At 47.1% G+C, this 17,738-nt stretch overlaps 2 protein-coding genes across 2 annotated transcripts; both read left to right on the top strand.

Annotated features, from left to right (window-relative positions):
* Positions 1 to 845: 845 nt before the first annotated feature.
* LOC100382154 (uncharacterized) lies at positions 846 to 1,499 on the top strand. The gene has a single exon (NM_001174914.1). The coding sequence runs from the start codon at positions 940 to 942 to the stop codon at positions 1,237 to 1,239; it is 300 nt and encodes a 99-aa protein (NP_001168385.1). The 5' UTR covers positions 846 to 939; the 3' UTR covers positions 1,240 to 1,499.
* A 4,587-nt stretch (positions 1,500 to 6,086) lies between these two features.
* Positions 6,087 to 11,565, top strand: LOC103633370 (BTB/POZ domain-containing protein At3g49900). Its single transcript, XM_008655072.4, has 4 exons — positions 6,087 to 6,529; positions 6,624 to 6,696; positions 9,211 to 9,747; positions 10,489 to 11,565. The coding sequence occupies exons 1-4, from the start codon at positions 6,276 to 6,278 to the stop codon at positions 11,311 to 11,313; spliced, it is 1,689 nt and encodes a 562-aa protein (XP_008653294.1). The 5' UTR covers positions 6,087 to 6,275; the 3' UTR covers positions 11,314 to 11,565.
* Positions 11,566 to 17,738: the final 6,173 nt, after the last annotated feature.

The following is a 17,738-nucleotide window of genomic DNA, read 5'->3' as shown; positions in this document are numbered from 1 at the left end:
ACTTCTCGCATTGAAGAGTCCCATGAGATCAAAGCGCCATGGATGCCAACTTATTCGGCCGATTCTCATACACCGGTAATCGCAAGATTTGGCTTGTAGGCTAAGCGTGCATGTCCGGGCAGGGGATGAACGTAATGATATATGCCCAAACCTTGTTTATTCACCGATAAGCTCTTTTTATTTTACTATTATAACAACCCAAATTTCAAACGAATTTATACTCGCAGGACGCAGGGAAGATGCAGTCGAGAGAGAGAGAGAGAGACCCTGGCTAGTGGCTTGGGCCAATCCCGGAACCGGTTCAAATGAAAACCAACGGCCAATGAATATATCCGGATTTCAGTCTCAAATTCTGACCAGATGAAACTGTCACTCTCAGCATCACGACGAAAAAGGATGATTAGCAGTTAGCACTAGCTCTATTAGAACCGTCATCAGCTGGTCCTCTGCCGACGAGAGAGGCTATACCTGTCCAGCAGTCCAACCAAACACAACGGTCAAAACAGTGGTGCGGCCGGCGGTTCCGCGCACGCACGCACGCAACCTTGAGAAGAAGATCCCTCGCTCCTTCTGGTTTCGCACGGGCAACAACACCACCAGGCCATGGCCATCATATCAACAGCCACCACCAGACCAACCGGGGCAAAGCTTATCCGAGACCGGCGGGATACGTACCAGCAGGTTCCCCAGCTGACCATGTGACGAATTGGATCCCAGCAGAGCAGGCAGGCGGCCGCCCGGACCCGGAGACATTTCCCAGCCAGTCAAAAACCCGCGTCCGCCGGCGCGCGCGACGCTATAAAGCCACGCTGCCGGCCGCGTCGCCACAGCACACACGCACGGCACCGAGCGGATCGCGGTCGGTCACTGCATACAGAAGCACTCTTTGTCTTGGCGAGAGCAACAAAGGAAGGCGACCCACCAACGCGAGAAGGATAGATGGAAGGTCTGATCCCGTTCGTGATCGACGTGATCAGGAGGAGCCACGGGCGCGGCGGCAGCGGCTACCGCTCCGTCTCGTCGGACGGCGGCAGCTCCCGCGGCGGGGGCAGCAGGCGCCACCTCATCGACTACTCGGAGCTGCCCGACGCCGCAGCCGCTTCCGCGGCGAGCGTCGGCGCCGCCGACTGGCCGCCGTCCGGCACGGTGCACCGCCGCGCGCGGTCGGAGTACGCGGACTCGACGGTCGTCGGGCGTCGCAGCGAGGAGCACGCCGGGCCGGCTTATCGCCGGAAATGAGGGGGCCGGCGACGCGCATGCAGCCTCTCAACTTTGGAGGATGCATCGTGAGCGTCAGCCGTTCAGCATGTTTGGGTTGCTGGTTGATTAGTTCGCTACAGATTTGCTCTGTTTGATAATTCGTTTAGCACCGCATTGTAATCTAAACAAAGGTGCGAACTTGTGAGCGAAACAAGGTGCTCACGGCTTGCGTTCTCAGAAGGTCAAAGTGAAAGCATCTCTAGTTCTCTACTACTAGTATACAGTATTCGTTGTTGTTCCGAATGGGGGATAAAAGAGAAATGTATATACGCTCCTATATCTCGCCGTTCTTTTTGACTATGTATTCGAATCATGTCTGAAATGAACAGCAGAAGTGCAGAACGGTGGAAAACTGAAAAGTTCAGAGGCCAAACGCTGAAAAGTGGGCTGCGCGGTGCATGCCAATCAGAGTGTCATTAGCTCACGTTATTAGCAAGCCAAGAAATACATGGCCCATGGCCATGGGTAGCTTCTAGATCGGCGAATTGTGGCACGGACAAGGACTGGGTTTTGATCTTTCCTATCGGTGGACAAGTCGCGCCCCATCCGCGTGCGGCGTGCCCGTGCATGCAAACGCAGGTCTCGTTCGCGTGCATTTAACCATCCGTGTCAAAAATGGAAAAGTTTATATGAATGATATACGGAGTGTGGTTCGAGGATCTATCTAAATTGAGCTGATGTATTTCTTAAATTTGGTGACATGACTCCAATTATATCAGTACTAACTAACTATGAAAAATAAGATGATAATGCATCAAATAATTCTATTCCACAAACCAAATAAAAATAGGGAGAAGATGATAAACTAGCTTATTTATCAAACAAAACACTCTAATAAAAGATAAGGCCATCCTAGGAAACACGATCCTATTTATTTTTATGTTCCTTTAATGAAAACCAGCTGCATACGCACTGTTCCTTTTTCAAATCGAAAAAAAACAGCTCGAATTTCGCAAATCCCGAACATTTTGTGGTTTTAAATTAAAAAAAAACAAAGCTCGTTATTCTCGGACTGTTTTAGGTGATTTACCATCGGGAAATGCTGATTAATTTTTAAAAACTTAAAAAAATGACATGTTTTTAATATACTCCCCCCCCTCCAGATATTTTTTAATTCAATTTTTTAAACTAATTATTTCGAAAGTTATGGTCGGGATCTATTTTAGTCTAGCAGTACCGATAACGGGAAATTTACTGGTAACCGACGGTTACCGAGTGAAATTTAGAACTGGCACTTATTAATCTGTAAAGCTAACACTGGATCACTCACAAACAGAAAATTCAGATATCAAGTTTGCGACACTCGCTTTGTGCATGACCGCCATCTTGATGGGGTTTTTTTTTATTCTTTTGACTAAAGTTTATTTCGTATCACGTCAAAATTTGAATATTAATTAAAAGTATGAAATATATACTTAATTAAGTTTAATAAATTCGTTTCGTTTTTTTAGTCTTCATCTGTAAAATTAATTTTATAATTAGACTATATTTAATATCAGTAATTATTATTTAAGTATTCGATGTGATTGAGACTAAACTGGAGTGACGAACTCACGAGGCAACGTGGCATCTCGTGATTTGACTCTTCACCTGTGAGAGAACGGGGAAGGAATAAGGGGGTGTTTGGTTTTTAGGGACTAATGTTTAGTCCTTTCATTTTGTTCCATTTTAGTATATAAATTGACAAATATAGAAACTAAAATAGAGTTATAGTTTCTATATTTGATAATTTTGTAACTAAAGTGGAATAAAATCTAGTGACTAAAAATTAGTCCCTAGAAACTAAACACCCCCTAACTATATACTGACAAAAGAGTCGACTTTGGACACACACACTAGTTACTATTTGTGCATATATGTGGTCAATATAACTTCCAGTTTTTATGTAATAAACCTATGTAAAACCATGGCATGCTTCGAGATCTCTAGGCAAGCCATCCAAACACGCCAGCCCAGTTTCTTATCCTTGCTCAGGGAGGTGGTACAGCGACTGACGACGAAACCAAGCAACCTCAACATCATTGCCAGGGAATGTGGATACCTCCATCAAGGACTGGATCGGGTGTTGATCATTGAGATTGAACGGAGAGAAGACGAGGGAGAAGTCGCCTCCAATCCAATCAGGGACTTGTCGTCCTCCTTTCCTCAAAAGCCTCTGCAGGTTAATTATTTGGTGGCATGCATTCAACAACATGTGTCGCATTTACCTGTATATTTTCTCCGTCTAGAAAAAGTTTACAACTATAGGCTGCCCGTATAAAAAATTTTCACATTCATTGTTTCAAATTAATTTACTATAAAAAATATTTCGTGATTAGTTCAAAAATATTTATTTGATACCATAAATATCAATAGTTTTTTTATTTATGATTAATTAAACTTAAGATACTAAAAATACGAGAATGTACGTGCTAGGATTACATTCTTTTTTATATGCAGGAAGTATCTCTGTCATTTAAAAAAACAATCTGAACACTAAAAGGTATCCATTCCATGCAAGTAAACCGCAAACGAAATTGTGGATCCAAACGCAAACCTACCGTATTTCCTTTTCTTTTTCTTTTAACTCAACAACGTGTTGCATATGTCCTGTTCCTAAACGTGTAGAGACTAGAAAGGCACATAAACTGCCACAGTGCCACTGGATCACAGTCAGTCTCACAGATCTCATTGCCTTTAATGGCTCAACGTACATTGTCCTCGCTTGTAATTAATCTTCATCATGTGATTGCAGCCAGCGTTGCCGGCGATCGACTTCCAGTTCAAAGGAAGAAGAGGACGCATGCAGAGGCAGAGATTTGCAGCACTGACGCATGCAGCAAAAAATCACAGGAAGACTCCGCAACAGTGCGATGTCCGTTCCAGTCTGACACAGGCCGCGCAACGGAATTAGCTTTCAATAGACACTTTTAAAATTTTAAAAAATTAGATCCACGAGGATCTTTCTTTAAGACCAGTGAGTTTGTTTCACGGAAAGGTCACGTGTACGCACGCAAGCATCTAGGGATTAGGGGTGGCAAAAGTTTCTAGAATTTTATAAAAGTAAAAAATAGACCCACAAGAAAAAAAATCATGATCTATGGGCTTTTTTAATCGGAGACCACGTGTGCATGCACATCCAGGTCATGATCATCTTAGAGTTATGTTTTTTTTAAAAAAAAAACTTACCGAAACTAAAAAAATAAGAATTAGGATAATGTTTTAGGTACTCTCGGGGATGCTAAAAAATTACTCCTTAATTAATCGTATAATCCTGAGCCACCCCCGTCTTTGTTATTGATATCCAACGGCTGAAACACCTACAAGCCACAGGCCAGTTATTGCAGTACGTACGCCGCGGCTACGCGCAGGAACATTGCCGAAAAGTCAACGCCCATTACCGTTACTCTGCTATGGTCCTGTTTGGTACAGTTGCTGCTTGTTGAAAAAGCAGCTTATCTGATAAGCTGGTAAAAAGCAGCTTCTGCTTGTTGGTTGTTTTTAGTTCATTTTGAGAAGCAGTTGAACTGATAAGCTGCTGCAGAAGCTGTCTGTTTAGCAGAACTTTAGCTTAAATTTGTGAAGAAGCTGAAAATAAACTATGCCAAATAGGGCGTTTGTGTCATCCGGCCCGGACGAAATTGGGAGCCCAGCACGAACACGCAAGATCACGAGCCAAGAACGTCGAATCCCACGCGCGTATACGTCGCGGGAGCACGCGTCTCGTCTGCATGCATGTAGGACCTAGCAGGCTAGCACGTTGCAGTACTGTGGTACCGCGGAAGTACAATCCTCCTAGTACGCCGAGTTGCCTGAGAGTAGGCACTAGGCAGTGAAGGGACAGAGCGGCACGAATCTAGATGCATCGTAGGCTTGCTTCCTGTGCACCCTATCCGTACGTTTGGTTTTACGGCGGCTACTGTTTCCGCTTGTCTTTAGTTCCCGGATGCGGACAAAGCACATGCCCCGTTAAACTCTTACTGCGTGCACGATGGAAGCCCCATCACGTCAAATTAACCATCCATGAAAAGTACAAATTCAGAATGAACGGAAGCTCGCAGCGAGAGTAATGAACAACCATTTGCTTCCGTTCCTTGAGGCGAGCCGGGCCGCAAAGTCTCTTGTATCCAAACGTCTCTTGTCTCTTGTATAGTAAAAGATAGACGGGAAGCTGCAGCAAATCTCTTTATCTCATCTCCAATATTCATAATTTGTAACAGAATATAATCCTAAAGAAGCATCCTCCTTTTAAAAAACATAACTCTAAAAAGATAAATGTAAAAAGATATGTTTTAGTTAATGTGCCGCTGCAGTATTCTACTATATCCTAAATTGACGTAGGGTACTCTGAAGACAACTTACAGGCACGAGATACAATACAATACCAGAGTTCTGGTGATGAAGATGCTCTCAGATCACCACATAAGTTAATTAGTTCAGTGGGTTACAAAACAGTGTTCAACGGAGGTCAACATCTCTTAAATCCATTGGATAGTAACATATCAAGTTCAACGGCAGTACTAGTACATCTCAGAAAAAAAATGACATGAAACAGTCTAGCGAAAACGCCAACACAGTAGGGATAGTTCGCTTCGAATTAAACTCGTATCTTTAGACTGTTAATTCTATAGAGACAAAAACACTATAGAATCAGTATAAGATAATATGGATTAAAGTCAAACGAACATACATCTATGCGTTCTCTTTAAAAAGCCCTAGCCGACGATGCGGGTTCTGAACCTGAGAGTGAGACATCCACTAGGCGATGCTGCTGTTCAAAACATACCAGCACGCATGGGAGCAGAAGAACCTCCCGGCGTTCCCTAGCGCGGGAAAGGACAGGGAGGGATCGGGGGGGCCGGCCGGCCGCGGGGTGCCACCGCATTTACAAGCCACATGCACGCATTCATTGCCGCCCCGATTTAACACACCCCTTGTAACGCCGTCGCTGGGCCACAACCCTACTACCACAACAAGCGCAGCCGCAGCGGCAGCCTCCGGAGGACCGGATACAGTCATACAGAGAGGGGGAGGGCATGGAGATGAGCATAGGGTGGCAGGAGCTCGGCGTCGTCGACACCATCTACGAGGACGACCACGAGGAGGAGGAGGAAGACGACGACGACCACGAGGGACAAGAGGAGGAGCGCTTCGACTCGCCCACCGGCACCATGTCGTCCTCGCCGCCCACCTCGCGCTCCTCCTCCCCGGAGGTGGAGGACGCCGCGGCGGTGGCGGAGGCGCACCCGTCGTCCCTGCCGCCGGCGCTCAGGCGCGCAGTGCAAGCGTGGTACGTGCGTGCTGCCATGTCGTGTGGCTCAGTGCGACTCTCGATTTCGGGACATAATAACGATGACTTCACTGATCGATCGCCGCCCGTGCAGGTGCCGGGAGAACGGGTCGCGCAAGCCCGACGTGGTCGTCCGCGTCCAGGAGCATCGCCTCCCTCTGCACAGGGTAACATCCGACTCCTCTCCGTCTCCTCGTCCTCTCCTCCTGATGCACGATTACCACCCCAGTTCAGTCCTCCGTCTGCGCTGGGTGATACAGCATGCTCAACTTCAGAAATTTCCTCCGCTGGATTTTAGCTAAAAACTGTTTTGTAGTTCAAAGTTTTCTCCGCTGTACTGTACTGCCATCTGGGTCGACATTTTCAAACACGGCAACGGAAGCGGCCTCTCCGTTCTGCCGCATTAGTGACGCCTGCAGGTTTTTTGTCCCCCATCCCCTTCTTTTATGACAGATCGTGCTGCAGCTGCTGGTGGTATGGCATGCCTTCCGTTAAGAGAACAGTAATAAACCAATTTTTTTGATAAAAAATTCCACGCATGGAGAATTAACTAGTGTGCAGTGTGCTCGGCTCGGCTTGGCTTGGCTGTGGATACATACACCGAAACGGCAACGCATGAGAAATCAGCGCCCGCAGCACACGTCTCTTGTGATGGCAATAAACGAGCGACTCGCATTAGTTGCTGTGCGTTCCAATCCATCGTTTTCCCTGCCTGCGCAAGGAGACACGAGACACTGCCCAAGCCCAATCCACGACGTATAGATTCACCGAGACATCTGCCTCCTCTGTTTCTGGCACAGCCTTGCAGGCTTCCTCCTCCTCCTGGCACACCTCAAGTCCTGAACTGCACGAGAACACGTTGTGGGTGGCCACCGGCCAGCAGCTGCAGTACCAGTTCCCGCTAAAATGCACTAAACTCTGGCCTCCCAAATGCACGCCGTAGTAGCTGAGGAGTGTGGCTGAGCGTCAGTCTTTAGCCAGGAATGGTAATTACCCTTTCTCCCAGCTCCGCCCCACGAGGAACAGTTCCCAACAATGGCCTCCGAAGAGGCAATAATTGATGACGTAGTATCTGTCGCTCATTTATTTACCGCTACGTCCCCGCCTTGGTTAGCGCATCGGCAGTCAGTCATAACTTTCAGTCTACTCTTTCTGCAACCGCCACACGAGTTAACTCGTGCATGCAGGTGACTTAAGATGAGATTTATGGTGGCGTAGAAGAAAAGAAATAGAGAAAATGGTTTGCTCACTACTAGTAGTCAGCTGAAAGTGGGCTCCTCACAGACTTTAAGACACTTTGTATAATTTATATCATAGAAGGGTTACTATATGAACAGGTTTCTAGTTAGCTATACGTGACATAGCAACATTATAAAGCTCACTATAGACTTATATTATTAAATTTGCTCTTACATTATGTCTGTCAAGCGTATTATGCCCGTCAACTGTTCGGCGTTCCTGACTGTTGTTCCTCCATTGTAGCTTCGTTTTTGTGAATGTTGTGTTGCTGGTTTAAACTGTAACCTTAGGACTTGTTTGAGAGGAAGAGTATTGAAGAAGATTGAGGGGCTATAGTGTGTCTTCAAAACTGGTTTGGTGATCAGAGAAATTGAACAATTGAACAGGATCCATGATGTTTTCTCTATATGGATTCTCTCTAATTCCCTGCTTCAATACTCTTGCTTCGAGAGGAGCAGATGGAGATGGAGATCCTTTTGTCCCTCCATGGTACTACGTCAGGTGTCACATGTGCGCATCAGTAGTTTGGGCCTTTAAAAATTATAGGTGGATGAACAGGCGACGCTGCCGGCATTTCGAACACGGGCGGCCGTAGCCCCGCAGGATTGGGACCAGACCTTACTGTCCACGTACGTTGTACGGGCGTACTGCCCGTTTTTGTCCAATGGCCACATTGCATTCATGTCTGCCAAGTGACAACGCAATGCCATTTCAAAATGATGTTGTACTATGCTCGCTAGGATCTACTTTAATTCTGAATCTCAGAACGTACTATGCTCGCTACGATCTACTTACTGCAGGGTAGACGAATGCAGTGAACAATATAAAACGTAAAGTTGCGCGCTACCATTTTTTCCCTTGCCAAACATTCCTTAATTAACTGCGGTGTCATATGCACGGCCACTTAATAAGAGTAATCATCAAGATCGGAGCCCTCGCCCGGCAACAGTAATTTGGCGCTGCTACGTTGTGGGCTCGGCCAATCATTTGCCGGATCACATGGTCTAGCTTTCCTCCTGATTGCAGCCACTTTGGCTCGCGCAACCTGAAATCTGACAATATACCTGTCGTACGGATAGTACACTCATTGTTCTTGTCTTTGCTGCAACTGATAGTGGATGCAAGGCCAGACCATGCTTGGAAAAATATCAGATTTTGCAGGAGCCAGCTCAATCCATGCCGCAATGATTTTTTTATATATGTTTAGTACTTCCTCAGTTATAAACGTTTATATAGCTCGTACGTACTGCTGCATATCTAATAAGCATGCATAATATGTATCCACTTATATACAACAGTTATATATCTAGAAAAAAAAGCTACTATAATTTGGACTTGAAGGATTATTTCGCAAACAGGTGACTAGCGCGTTTGTTGCAGAGAGTGAAGTAATCATTTTGCAGCCGAATTTTGCGAGGATTTTAACAGCTCACTGTTCGCAGGACGTGATCACGTCGCGGAGCAGCTACCTGAGGCGCCTGCTGTCAGAGTCCAGCGACGTCGCGATCACGCTGCCGGCGGGCCTCACGTTCGACGCGTTCGTGCAGGCCATCGCGACCTGCTACGTCGTCCCCGACGATGCAGCGGCGGCGGCGCTGTCCCCGGCGAGCCTCGCCGCGGCGTGGGTGGCGGGGGCCTGGCTGGAGCTGGGCGCGGGACCGGGCCCGGGGCGGGACCCTTGCGGGCTGACCCACGCCGCGGAGGACTACTTCCATGAGGTGGCCACCGACCACGGCCGAGCCGCGGGCGTGCTGCGGTGCTGCGCGGCGTTCCTGGGCGGCGAGGCGGCCGGGCCCGCCGCGGACCTGCTCGCCCGGTGCGTCGAGGTGCTCGCGGCGTCCGACAGCGGGAGCGGGAGGTGGCTCGACGACGTGGCCGCGCTCCCCGTGGAGGAGTTTCTGGTGGTCGTGGAGGCCATGCGCGCGCGGTCCGCGCACGACCACGACCTCATGTACACAGTCGTCGACCACTACCTGGAGGTACGTACTGGATCTCGATTCTGACCTGACAGATATCACAGGCCATCGATTGTTACTGGTGATTTTCTCTTACAATAACGCATTACGCATTGAGGCTCGGATATGATGGCTTTAGAAGATTGATGGTACTCGTTGTACTTGCGCTTAGGTGATGAATATTAATACAAAATGAGCTTATCAATCCAGCTGGTTCCAGGGCAAACGAACGGGTGGTTTAAGAAATTATGCTACCCCAGGCGTACAATTATGTTGACAAAACTCATGACAGCTCAGCTTTAAGAAATGTGCTTGTGCTCTGCAGTTTACACTTCAGCAGAGTTTGGTTGCCTTGAATTCGGAACCATAGGCTGATATACTCCTACTTCGTAGTACCAACTAGCAAACAGTTTAGAGTGTCTGACTGCCATTGCAAGCAATCACCTTGAACCCGCTTTTTAGGAAAAGTTTGGAAACTCTCAAATCCCCTTCGGTAATACATGGGATTGAGAGGAAAATTAGTTCATTTTTCCCTCGATCCCATGGATTCTTAGAGAAGATTTGAGTTTTCAAACTAGCCCTAAATGATTAAACATCTTTGATGATAATTTAGTTTACAACACAATCGGAAGGAAGAATATATAAGATGAGAAATGCAATGGATTATGCCCGAAACTATGACTACTTGCAAACTCATATGGCGAAGAACCAACTGATTTCAGAGTTTCAGACATAATAGTGTTCACTGTATTTTTTTTTCTTCAGAACCACAAGGGGAAGCTTACGGAGGAGGACAAATCCCGGTTGTGCTACAACGTCAACTGCACCAAGCTGTCGCAGCACCTCTTCATGCACCTGGTCCAAAACCCTCGCCTCCCGCTCCGCTTCGTCGTGCAGGCCATGCTCGTGGAGCAGCTCCACTCCCACCACACCATGCTCCTCACCCATCACCACCAGGCCGCTGCACTGGCGCCGACGCGATCGGCAGCGCCGCTCCTCAAGCCAACCCCATCGGGCGTCTTCAGTGGCGGCGTCGCGGGGGAGGACGCCAGCATGACGCTCGGCGACATCCTCCAGCGCGACGCCGCGCTGCACCAGTCCGCGCACATCCGCGCATCCATGCAGGCTACCAGCCTCCGCATCGAGACCCTCGAGCGCGAGCTGGCCGGCCTCCGCACCCGCTTGCGCCGCTCCGAGCAGCAGCAGGCGGAGACCGAGGCAGCGGCCGCGGCCGCGACTGGCGCCTCCTCGACCGACTGCGCGCCCGGCAAGTCCGCCAGCTTCCGGATCCCGCGAAGCCGGCTCTGGGAAGGCGAGGAGCTCGCGCCCGTTGGCCTCCGGCGCGCCGCAGCTAGGGACAGCAGTGCGAGGGGCTTCAAGTCACGGTTGGTGCACGGATTCAAGAACCTGTTCGGCAGGAGGCAAGCGGCCACCGGCGCGCCGTCCGCGACCGGCGAGGACTCGAGTACCCGATGCTTCGGTGATAAAGGCGCGGCCGCTGCTACGCCGGAGCTGGAGAGCGACGACGATGAGGTGGTGAGCATGGAGGAGAGGCGGCGGCCTCACCGGAGAAACCACTCTCTTGTGTGATCATCGTCGCCGTCCATGCGCTAGCTGGCAAACAATGTTTGCAAAACATGCAAGCAGGGATAGGGACACGGAGTCGTAGAGATCCTTGGTATATGGTGACATCACTATTTTCACACGGCTATATATGAGTATATGACATCGTCGTTGATTGTTAGTTTATTTCTTTGGACGGATGCACCGTGTAAGGTTCTTGGATGCAAGGCTCAAGAACTAGCCTTGTGTTTTTAACATGTCGATGTTTTCACAATGACAGGTTAGTTGCTTGGAAGGGTCTGGGGCAAGATTTCAAGTAGAAGCCCATTTATTTTTTATATATGAATGTTATCGAAAAATATTCATATAAAAACATGTAAATAAAAAAATTAATATATTATGTATGCATACCTTTTGGACGACATGATTGATAGAGAGAAGTAAAAAAAGATCAAATGTTTAAAATCTAAAATCAAATTAGCAGATCAGTGTTCTAAGTGTTGTTTGGCTTATGGCAACCAGCCAACCAAAACGGATGGAATAGAATCTTAAATCCTCTTCATGACTTCGTGCTTGTGTAAGCAGCGGATGTGTCAGCTGTGTCCGTGGATCTGAACATGCAACATCACAAAAACGATTAGACGTCTAAGGTCTCGTGTAGCGTGTGACTCTTCGAGACTAATTTACGGTGGTCTAGTGTGATTCTCGTAATCAAATCTTGTAATAGACAATGCAAAAACTCATATACATTATACTAGTGTGTGTATACAAAATGTGTATACTAGTCTTGTAATATACAAAATCTGTGTTCATGGCACCGCCCTTGCTCTTTTCCCCTTGACCACCTCTCCTACCCACCCAAGCTATCTCGCAACACGTCCCCTAATCTTACTACGAGATTATTCACATTAAGGTTTCAGTGGATATCAATGAAAAAAACTATGCATGGCAATGATTCAGACCGCTGAATAAAGTAATATCCTACATCCTATACGATGGATTGTCTTGTGTTAGATTATTTATATGGGTTATTACAAAGTGAATACTCATGCCTATCTATAATCTAAAGTTGTTACAATATGAGTACTTCTACCTCAATTCAAAGGATAAATGCACGATTCCAGTATTAACTAGTCAGATATGATATAAGAGTTTTAATTTATATCACTATATAATTCACCGGTTTAAACTTTACAAAACACACATAACCAAATCGTCTCTACAATTATAATCTCCACTAAATCCACCAAACAAATTGTACTCAAACTTAACACACCATCAAAATCAACGGTTCAGATCGTTAAATAACCGCTCTCTTACCCAAATTAAATGGACAATATTATTTAGATCATCCCTCATTTCTTATCTCCCTCCTGTGCGACCTCGCCGTCCCTAGCCTCCCCCTCCCCCTAAACCTTGCCGCCCCTCCCCCTCACTCGCGCAGTCGCCGTCATCAACCCCTCCCCTCCTCTCCCCTCTACAAGATTGTATTATTAGCATGACCTAACACTAGTCTTAATATAACGATTGTTCTTTTCATAGCTGACTAAATCGTTTTTATAAGAGCCATGTCATCTTATTCTGTCTCTTCTCAATCGTCGCCACCACCGCCTAGTCCGTGTTGTAGGCCGCCACCCAAGGCCACGCTTAGCGTGTCTGCCGCACTTGTCGAGTGCACGTGTGATTCGAAAGTAGGCCTAGGTACTCGGTTTGGTTCAGTTCCTCGGGTTTTTTTTAGAAAAATCGGTTCTAACAAAACTAGAACCGAAATATGCATACAAGACAAGCGGAACCAAAAAAATCGATTTTGGTTCTTTCGGTTCAATTTCATTTCTAATCGAATAAGCCAAAGTTTAGGAAAACAACACAATTTTACAGTTTAGCAAAAGTGCGTAGATGACCGAATGAAGGATTGGAGTTGGCGATGGATTGATTTGAAGGGTTCAGTGCTTACAAAAATAGTATTTGGAAAGGCTATATTGAGATGTGCTCAAATTATATTGATCTATTGGGCCTCTATTATATTTCAGGATTTTTCGTCAATTCGGTTTCTAAGGTCTAGAACCAAAATTACCTCAGTTATTTCAATTTTTCTAAAACATAGAACGAAATTACTAACGATTAATTTAGTTTTGGTTTTGATTAATTCAGTTCAATTCTTTCAGTTTCAGTTTATTTTATCCGGTCTCGTTCGGAAGTCCGCGCACCACGCCGAGTTGCCAGTCGATATGCAACGACGATGATGCAGAGTGCAGAGAAGTTTGTGTCCGGCTCCTCCCCGGGCGGCGGGCCCGGCATCACGCACCGACCTACCAACAGGTGTTTTACATCAAACACCAACTATCATCAACGTACGCAAGAACTGCATCAAAGCACCCACGACAATTTACATTTGTCGATATCAATTACAGGCACATGGATGGCCCTGGCGGAAAAAAACAAGAGAACAAATAAAAAAACAAGTGAGATATCATGAAATATCTCATTCGTTCAAACATATAATTCGTTTGGTTTTATCCTAACTTTGACCATTTATCTTATTAAAAACATGAAAAATTTGCGGTTTTGTTTAGGACGTATTTGGTGATACTTACTAGGACAAAATACTAAGAAGAAACTAGCAAGAGCATGTCAAACACTAGAATTTTAAACTCCATAGAGTTTTCATACCTAAGTATAAATTATTGTAGTATCTATTTTGCTGCTCCGAAAACTCTAAAAACAACCTAGACGTGGAGTTTGGAGTTATTTATCCGTCACTACCACTGGTTATGAGACAACGGTTAAACTATGGAGCAGAGCTGCTCCACCCAGAGTTTTAGAGTGAAGCTGCTCTGAAGTGGAGCAGAGTCATGCCAAACACGTCTTTATTATCAAATATACTTTACGTATGACTTAATCTCTTATTTTACCTTTTCATGATTTATTTGAATAAAGTGAATGATAAAATTTAAGTTGATAAAGTCAAACGAATTATGATTTAAAACCGAAGTAGGAGTAGCGAGTGCTAATCAAGATGCTAAATGAATGGTGATTTTGCAAATCTCATGAAGAAATTATTAGGCCCCATTGCCTCTAGAGTCAGATACTGTACATGTAGACGAAACTAAGTGTGTAGGCCAAACTAATTTAGGTTCACACTAGACTGTGTAAAATAGGATATTTATATTATAAATAATATATCTACTACTCTATATGAATCTATTGTAGCCGTCCACAGCACCACTGTTCTGCCGCCGCGATCGTACTCCCGCACGCGCTGCCCCAAACCCGCCCTGCCATCAGCGCTAGCACACCGCGCCGCCAGCAGATCAACGCCCGCGGATCTCTCACCCTTCTCCCCACCGCCGCCGCAATCAACACGGTCCTCCCCCACGCGGATCCGCGTGTCCTCCCCACCGTCGCCGCAATGGAAGCTCAGCGGGCGTTCCTTCCCCGGCAGCCCGCCACCTCCGCGCCCCCACCAAACCGAAAGGCGAGATCCGCCGCCAGCCGTCACAGTGAAGGAAGGTCGTGCGAGTCGGGGACCCGCCAGGCATCCCATGCCCGCCGTCGGGCGCCTTCCCCTGCTCAGCCCCTCCGTGTCCCCGCCGCGCGCAACAGCTCCCTCCCCCTGAATCACGCAAGGTCCCCACCCATCGATGTCGCCCATCCGCTCTGTCCCCCTCCCCCTGAATCACGCAAGTTCCTTGCTCGTCGATGTCACCCATCCGCGTTGTGCCCCCGACATCGGCGTCTTCCTCGATCTCCACTTCGTCAACAAGCCCGAGGTGTTCACCAGGGCGCACCAGCCGCCCAGCATTTTTTGCCTGACCTGCTTCTCCTTGATTCGTGATCTTAGGGTTGGTTCTTGTTCCTCCAGGCTACTGCATTGTGAAATCCATCTCCTCCTCTTCCTCTTCCCCATTTCTTGCTCGCGCGACTCGGCACGCCAATGGAGTCATCGCCGGCCGTGGCCATGGCACTCGCGTCCTCATCGCGGGCCGCCAGGGACCCGCTCCTCTTCCCCCGCTTCGACCTCCCCGCCGACTGGGGGTGCCACAAGCCCTTGGACTTTTGCTGGGAGGCCCGGGACACGGACGACGCCCCCATCGCGTCCGAGCCCGCCGCCACAGCCGCCCCCACTGAGGGTGTCAAGGACAGCGACGGGACCCGATCGCCGACGCGAGCGGCCGCAAACGTGCAGCAGGCGCCCGCGGCGGGGGAGGTGGCGCAGGAAGCTCCCTGGAAACTGTGGAACCTGCGGGAGCGGACGTCGTGGCGGGATTTTAGTAACAGAGCGGACGACTTGCGTGCACGGCAGGTGTAGCATCCCAAAAATTCAAATCCTGAAATTTTCTCAAACTCGCTCTAAATTCAAAATGAATTTCAAATTTCGTTTCAAAATGTTTGTTTGCAAGTTGATATCAACAAATAAATAATAGTGGTCTATATTTTCTCCAAAATCCTCCTCAAATATCCTACAAATGTTTCTCTAGTGATCCCCCTCAAATTCTTTCCAGAAATACTGCCCAGATATTTCTCGAGTAATCCCCTTCAAGCTCTTTCCAGAAATATTGCCCAAATATTCCACCAATATATCTCCAAGTATTTTCTTCCTGAGAAATACCTTCAGAATCATTTTTCAAGTCCCTACAAATATTTTCTTCATAACTTTTCTCATGCTCATACGTATACGTATGCCTCCAGTGTCATACGGTGAGCTCTACAAGCTAATCTCACTTATACAAGACAAATACATGCTAATCTCCCACTAATCCTCTCATCCTCCCACTAATCCTCTCATCCCTCCCCCTAATCCCCCCACCATGGCTATAAATAGAGGGGCAAGGGCCTCCTCTCATCCCACCCCAAGCCATTTCATGGCAACTCTCTTCCCCCCCCACACACATACACCCACTCCATGTTTCACACAAGCACACACTAGCACAAGGATCGTTCGATCGTTCGTCCCCTGTTCTTAGTTTGTTCGTTCGTTCGTCCGATCGTTCATGGTTCGTTCGTCCGTTCGTCCGATCATTCGATCGTTCGTTCATTCGTTCGTCCAAATAATCTTTTTTCTACCGTTATGCTGCCGAAATTCCGATCGTTCGTTCGTTCGATCATTCGATCGTTCATCGTTCGTTCATAGTTCCTATTCATCGTTCATCGTTCGTTCATAGTCCCTATTCATCGTTCTTCCAGATAATCTTTGTCCTGCCGTTATGCTGCCGAAATTCCGATCGTTCGTTCGTCCGATCATTCGATCGTTCGTCCGTTCGTTCGTCCAAATAATCTTTTCCTGCCGTTATGCTGCCGAAATTCCGATCGTTCGTTCGTCCGATCATTCGATCGTTCGTCCGTTCGTTCATAGTTCCTATTCATCGTTCATCGTTCGTTCATACGAACTATTCACTATCACTATTCACCATTACTATTCACCATTACTATTCATCGTTACTATTCACATACACTATTCATCATCGTTACTATTTATCATTACTATTCATCATCGTTACTATTCATCGATGATATCTATAATTTCTTTTCCATCGCCACTATTCATTGTTACTATTCATCGGTCATCTAGTCATCCCAAATTTCAACTACTCATCCATCATGCTGTCCAGTCCACCTAAGACCAGCCAGACCCATGTTCCAATCATACGAACTCCGGTGACTGTGATTTTCCTTCCAGTGGGAACTTCCCATCTGGTCACCCATCCCAAGTTTCCCCAAGTTGAGCATGCTTGACTTTGAGATTCCTTCGAACCAGGCTTCCAAACTCAGATTCCAATAATTCTTGTTTCTAAATTCTTATCAAACTATTCCCTATCCAACCATGTCATCTCTTAAGCATGGTCCATATTCCAGAAGACTCCCAAAATACTCTTGTCCCATATTCTGCCTATAACTCTCTTGATCATACTAAGTCAGACGATTCATTCGTCACTATTCTCACCAACAGTGAACTTCACTGTGCTACACCACATACGCCCAGCTATAAATACACCCAGCTACCCTCTCCCTCTCCACACACCCTCAACACCCTCAGCCAAGGCAAACACCCACCCACTCAGTTACTCCGCTCTGCCGGCTACACGCATAGTATCGCTTCGCCTCCAGTCCACCCTCCTGGTAAGCACCTCCGCTCCACCACCAGTAATACCACAACACCACACAACACCACATGACATAGATTCTACTCAAGACTCTACCCATCCATATATCGCTATTCTGACCACTATACTAAATATTTGTTGCTATACTTGTTGGTTTGTATGTTTGCTTGTTCATGTTGCATAGTTATCGGAGCGTTCGTGCCGTCTCGTGGAGGCCAGATCTGCAAGTCTACGCCAGGCGGTGGAGCCAGAAGCCAGTTCCGCGAGCTCCCCTTCCCCCTTCGCCGAATAAGCACGGCAAGCTCACTGGATCCCTTTGATGCATAAATTACCTATGTTTTTCAACCACAA

Source organism: Zea mays, chromosome 7, assembly GCF_902167145.1.
Source record: "Zea mays cultivar B73 chromosome 7, Zm-B73-REFERENCE-NAM-5.0, whole genome shotgun sequence".
In the NCBI taxonomy this organism is placed as follows: Eukaryota; Viridiplantae; Streptophyta; class Magnoliopsida; order Poales; family Poaceae; genus Zea; species Zea mays.
Note: the sequence above shows the minus strand (reverse complement) of the source record. Positions and strands in the feature narration are given on the sequence as shown.